A 6,330-nucleotide genomic window follows, 5' to 3' on the forward strand; every position below is an offset into this window, starting at 1 on the left:
ATGATTTCTTCGCTGGAATACACCAAGAAACGGAAACGACCAATGACTTACAACGCATCTGTGAAGAGGTGCATGACGCAGAGGAAGAAGAAATTGAGTTATCTAAGGACAACATAGCTATATCAGCTTTAAATGAAGATTCAGATAGAGAAAATAAGAAAATTGAGTCTCTTATGGTAAGTCTAGAAAAAGCTGAAAGTCTAAACGATGAACTTCGTGAGGAGCTTTTGGTCAAGAAATCTATTCAGGTAGGAGAAATTGAGTTATATAATAACATCGGTAACTTAGCTTTAATTGATGATTTAGAGAGAGCCAATAAGAATATTGAGTCTCTTATGGTAAGTCTAAAAAAAGCTGAAACTCGAAACGATAAAATTCGTGATGAGCTTTTGGCCAAGGTGGCTGTAGAAAAGGAATTAGATAATCCCCATGAGGAAATTCGGATGCTCGAGAAGAGGCTGGAAAGAGTAACAGGAGATCTGGAGACAGCCAACAAAAAAACTTTGGGAAAAGCGAATTGGAGGAATACGTCGAAAGTGCTGATAAGGAGATCCGAACACACTAGGCTGAACTGGACAGTGTCAAGTCTGAAAACGTTTTGCAAAAGGCTACTTTAGAAAGTGAACTTAATGCTGCAGTCGAGGAGGTCTACAGAATGGGAACTAAATTGGATACTGTCCTGGATGAGAACTGCAAATTGAAGACTGAACTATTAATTAAGAAAGACGTGGTGTGCGATCTGGAAATGGCTGAGGAGGAACTGGAAAAACTCTGGAAAGAATTTGCTGGTGTTAAAGCAGAGAATAGACGACTGAAGAGAGACCTCTCAGAGGAAAGAGCCGCAAAAAATATGTTGGTGAAGGCCGACGAGAAGAATAAAAAACTGGAAGAAGAAATTAGGAATCTAACTTCAGTGGCAGACGAATTTGCAATTTATAAGGAGAAATATCAAGATATGATGGAAAGAAACATGAAGCTAGAGATGGAATTAAACCATAAGAATTACGCTATTAGCCAACTTGTAGACGGTCTCTCTCAAACGCACCCCGAGTTGAAGGAATTATATCATATGGAAATTTCTGGTGAGCAGACTGGGGATTTAATATGGGATAGCCAGTTGAATAGATTCACCCTTCAAGAGACGAGAAGGCAGGGCTGGAAAAAAAAAACTAAAGAGGAATTATATCCCAACGCAAAATATGAAAAAAACTGGGGATTATATCCCCACCAAAAAAAAAAAAGTGGTGATTGTAATATCGCTACCCTAAAAAAAAAATAAATGGTGATTATAATATCACCACCAAAAAAAAAATGGTGATTATAATATTGCCACAAAAAAAATGGGGAGTATAGTATCCCCACCAAAAAAAAAAATGGTGATTATATCGCCACCCCAAAAAAAATGTTTATAGGAAAAAGGGAATAAAATCTTTGTTTAATTTTATTTGGAAAGGAATTTTTTTTCCTGTTTAGTTTTGTTTGGAAAGGAATAATCTTTTTGCTAATTTTTGTGCTTCACCCATTCTGGACTGGTTCAGGACATCAGTTCCACTGGAAAGGACACCTGAAACTATTTGGCTTGAAGGACGCTTGGATGGACTGCCCCCAGCTTAAAGGATGCAAGGCTTAACTATCCAGCTTGAACGATGCTTGGAATAACCTGGAGGACATCAGGATCTGCATAGGGAAGGAACCTGGCTGATTCTAGTATGCTATGTACCTTGATGGACGAGTACAAGGTGTTTGTCAAGTGTACAAATGGTCGGATATCTAGATCTATTCCTTTGGATACCAACCTTCGGGTGGTTCTGGGGGAATAATCTAGAAGACTGGCTCTGCAGGGAGATGAAGCTGGGATTCTTCTAGTATGCAGACAAGTTCTTGGAGGTTGAACCAAGATATCTTTGGCTGGGAAGAGAAGCTGCATCTTTTGGAGGTAGGAATTCATGGTCAGGTGGGCAGCATCAGTCCAAATTTTTAGGAACTCGCAGCTGTGGAGCATCAAATAGCAGGAGCAGAAGATAGTAACAGCTAGCAAAAGTTAGCATCAGTAGCAGAACCAGCAGCAATGGAAAAGCAACAGTTAGCAGTAGTTAGCAGTAGCTAGCAGCAGCCGCAGCTGAAGTTAGCAGCAGCATGCAGCAGACGTTAGCAGAAGCAACTAGGAGCAACAGCAAGCAGCATGTGCTAGCAGCAGCAACAGTTGCAGTAGCAAGCGGCTGCAGCAGGAGCAAGCAGCAGCTGCAGCAACTAGCAAAAGCAGCAGCAACTAGCAAAAGCAGCAGCAACTAGCAAAAGCAGCAGCAAATAGCAAAAGCAGCAGCAGCAGCTGCAGCAGTCTGCAGAAGCAGCAGAGAGCTGCAGCAGCCGCAAGCAAGAGCTGCAGCAGCAGCAGCAGCCGCAAGCAATAGCTGCAGCAGCAGCAGCCGCAAGCAAGAGCTGCAGCAGCAGCAGCAGCCGCAAGCAAGAGCTGCAGCAGCAGCAGCAGCCGCAAGCAAGAGCTGCAGCAGCAGCAGCAGCCGCAAGCAATAGCTGCAGCAGCAGCAGCCGCAAGCAAGAGCTGCAGCAGCAGCAGCCGCAAGCAAGAGCAGCAGTAGCAGCAGTAGCAGCAGCAGCACTAGCAACAGCAGCTAGCAGTAGCAAGTAGCAGCAGCTAGTAGCAGAAAGCAGCAGCATGCAGCAGCTAGCAAAAGTAGAGACTGCACCTAGCAGCAGCAGTAATTAGCAGCTACAATTGATAGTAGCTAACAGCATCAGTTATGAGCGAAAAGTCTACAAACAGCTGGGAGTCGTGAAAAACAGCCGGAACAGGAGCAGCCAAAAAAAAAAAAAAAAAAAAAAAGGTGATTATAATATCGCCACTAAAAAAAAAAAACATAAAAATGATTATGATATCGCCAACAAAGAAAATAAAAATGGGGAGTATAGTATCCCCACCAAAAAAAAAAATGGTGATTATATCGCCACAAAAAAAATGGTGATCATGATATCGCCACCAATGAAAAAAAAATGGGGAGTATAGTATCCCCTCCAAAAAAAGAAAATGGTGATTATAATATCGTAAAAAAAAAAAAAATGAGGAGTATAGTATCCCCACAAAAAAAATGGTGATTATATCGCCACCAGAAAAAAATGGTGATTATAATATCGCCACCAAAAAAAGAAAAAAAAATGGGGAGTATAGTATCCCCACCCAAAAAGAAAAAAACATGATTATAATACCACCAAAAAAAATGGGGGCTATAGTATCCCCACCAAAAAAGAAATAAAATTGGGTGATTATATCATCGCCACAAAAAAAAAAAAAAATGGGGATTATAGTATCCCCACCAAAAAAATGGTGATCATAATATCGCCACCAAAAACATAAAAAAAAATGGGGATTATAGTATCCCCACCAAAAAAAATGGTGATCATAATATCGCCACCAAAAAAAAAATGGGGATTATAGTATCCCCTCCAAAAAAAATGGTGATTATAATATCGCCACGAAAAAGAAAAAAAAATGGGGAGTATAGTATCCCCACCAAAAAAAAAATGGTAATTATATCGCCACAAAAAAAAATGGGGGTTATAGTATCCCCACCAAAAAAGAAAAAAATATGGTGATTATGTATTGCCACCAAAAAAAAAAAGGAAAATGGGGATTATATCATCGCCACCAAAAAAAAAATGATGATTATAATATCGCCACAAAAGAAAAAAAAATGGGGAGTATAGTATCCCCTCCAAAAAAAAATGATTAGTGTGAATCATGCAATAGGAGGAAGAACGTTCAGTTATGCTGCACCGAGACTCTTTAACGACCTTCCACTCGATGTCAAGAATAGCACAAATGTGGCTGCCTTCAAGAAAAACCTGAAGACTTTTCTTTTTAGAAAGTGTTATAATAGTGACCTGAAAACTATTAAGCCTGAATAAAAAAGCTAGCGAAATAACTGATAACGATACAGAGCAAAATATTAACTGGAAAGGAATTATTTTTTCATACACCAAGGCCCGCCTGAACAGACCTTTAGTGTTTGATGGAGGGCGAGAAATAAACTTCTAAAAGTAAGTGATTATGATATCGCCACAAACAAAAATGGGGAGTATAGTATCCCCACCAAAAAAAAAAAAAAAAATGGTGATTAAATCGCCACAAAAAAAAAAAAAAAATGGGGAGTATAGTATCCTCATTCAAGTCGTCCCCTGACAACAGGGTACCATAATTGTCCTCCTTCAAGTCGTCCCCTGGCAACAGGGTACCATAATTGTCCTCATTCAAGTCGTCCCATGGCAACAGGGTACCATGATTGTCCTCATTCAAGTCGTCCCCTGGCCACAGGGTACCATAATTGTCCTCATTCAAGTCGTCCCCTGACAACAGGGTACCATAATTGTCCTCATTCAAGTCGTCCCCTGACAACAGGGTACCATAATTGTCCTCATTCAAGTCGTCCCCTGGCAACAGGGTACCATAATTGTCCTCATTCAAGTCGTCCCCTGGCAACAGGGTACCATAATTGTCCTCATTCAAGTCGTCCCCTGGCAACAGGGTACCATAATTGTCCTCATTCAAGTCGTCCCCTGACAACAGGGTACCATAATTGTCCTCATTCAAGTCGTCCCCTGACAACAGGGTACCATAATTGTCCTCATTCAAGTCGTCCCCAGACAACAAGGTACCATAATTGTCCTCATTCAAGTCGTCCCCTGACAACAGGGTACAATAATTGTCCTCATTCAAGTCGTCCCCTGACAACAGAGTAAAATTATTAACCTCATTTAATTTAAGTCGTCCTCTAACAACAGGGTATAATTATTGACCCCATATAAGGCGTCCCCTGACAACAGGGTACAATCATTGACCTCATTTAAGTCGTTCCCTAACAACAGGACACAATTATTAACCTCATTTAAGTCAAGCGAGGAACATAGAACGTCGACATGGCAAAATATTCGAACATTCAATTACTCCAAGCCCAAGAGTATCAAGAAAGACGAGGCAGAGTGACATGAACGAGAAAGCTTGTTTAATAATAAGAGTATCTGCGTTACTTACACAACAGCATGGTTCAACAATCCTATGGGATATGGTTAACACAAGAAAGAATTGCGTATTCATGGCAAACGCTTGTCTTGATCAACAGAATTTGAATTTTGAACTAGGCATTTAACTAATAGAAAAAGGATCAACTGGGCATAACCAAATTCATTTACGAAGCCAAAACGATTTTTTTACCTAGAAGTGCTGGTCAGAAAATTGCAATTTTATAATGCTGAGCCTACGTTAGAGAAATGGGTAAGGATAAGGCAGTCCATGTAATGAAGGCAAGACTAAATACGCTCAAGTTGAAAGCAAATTCCAGGGGAAGATACAATGATGATGTGTGTGACCTATGCAAAGATGAAGAGGATACTACAGAACATTTATTTTCATACCCAAAATTAGGACAGTCAATAAACGATATAAAAGTAGGGATGATGCAAAATCCAAGAAGCTGGGATCTGGTTGCATACATAAGTATAGGCAATGCATATGAAAGAAGAATTCAAGCCCAAACTGGCCACCACATGTTAAAGCCAAAACTGATATCCCAACTGATTTCAAGGTAGAATTGAGGAATAAAAGTAAAAGAAGAGGATTTCATTAATTTAGTTATGTACAGGTAAATTAATCTTAGTTACAATAATAAGAATAAACTTAGAAGCTTTGTACCTATCTATAATTCGATAGAGTGGCCGCAAACTTATCATGCGGAGTGAGCAGTTAGGAACCATAAACCCTCCCGGATGGGGGTTGGGGTAAGGGACCATTATCCTCTAGAAAGCCCTTAAAGTTCTATTGCTTTAACATCAGACCAAGACAAAATTCACCCAAAAAGTTCTAGTTATTTATAAAATAGAGTCATTCAATTTATCCCTGCTACTCTCGCCAAATGCTTCGAGGTGTCTACAGTAAGTAAGCTTGGTGAAAGACGAAGTGGTGAAATTTCCAAAATTCTCCATAAAATAGAATTCTCGCAATTTAGCTCATGTATTAAATTAGCATTTATAACCAAGTTCAGTGCATTCTCTCTCTCTCTCTCTCTCTCTCTCTCTCTCTCTCTCTCTCTCTCTCTCTCTCTCTCTCTCTCTCAGAGAGAGAGAGAGAGAGAGAGAGAGAGAGAGAGAGGAGAGAGAGAGAGAGAGAGAGAGAGAGAGAGACTGGTACTTATATTCGGTTGTATCTACGACCGGTTAAGAACAAAAGACTGGCGACATAACACACTTATTTCTTAACTTATTTCTCTACAAATTTACATAAATATTAACCATATTCTACGAAACGAGAATAGTGACAAAGTT

The 6,330-nt window shown here is 40.0% G+C and overlaps 2 protein-coding genes across 2 annotated transcripts in view; one reads left to right on the top strand and one right to left on the bottom strand.

Moving 5' to 3' along the window:
• LOC137632077 (flagellar attachment zone protein 1-like) overlaps positions 1-1,614 on the top strand; it is a 1,771-nt gene extending 157 nt beyond the window's left edge. The window contains exons 1-3 of the mRNA XM_068364057.1: positions 1-467; positions 608-1,082; positions 1,610-1,614. The exon at positions 1-467 is cut by the window's left edge and continues 157 nt beyond it. Coding sequence (XP_068220158.1) covers positions 1-467; positions 608-1,082; positions 1,610-1,614 — 947 coding nt within the window. The remainder of the gene's footprint in view (positions 468-607; positions 1,083-1,609) is intronic.
• Positions 1,615-1,630: 16 nt separating this feature from the next.
• LOC137632093 (uncharacterized) lies at positions 1,631-5,054 on the bottom strand. The gene is made up of 3 exons (XM_068364059.1): positions 5,045-5,054; positions 4,207-4,737; positions 1,631-1,677 (listed from the first exon to the last, which is right to left on the bottom strand). Exons 1-3 carry the CDS (start codon positions 5,052-5,054, stop codon positions 1,631-1,633), a joined length of 588 nt encoding a protein of 195 aa, XP_068220160.1.
• Between the last annotated feature and the right edge of the window lie 1,276 nt (positions 5,055-6,330).

Source organism: Palaemon carinicauda, chromosome 3 (genome assembly GCF_036898095.1).
Source record: "Palaemon carinicauda isolate YSFRI2023 chromosome 3, ASM3689809v2, whole genome shotgun sequence".
NCBI classification, from domain to species: domain Eukaryota; kingdom Metazoa; phylum Arthropoda; class Malacostraca; order Decapoda; family Palaemonidae; genus Palaemon; species Palaemon carinicauda.

What these genes read in the sequence shown, in the direction of transcription:
- LOC137632093 (XM_068364059.1), bottom strand. An exon ending in CTTGAAGGAGGACAATTATG is followed by an intron (nt 1,678 to 4,206) that starts GTACCCTGTTGT and finishes TTCCCTATGCAG; the next exon opens with ATCCTGATGTCCTCCAGGTT.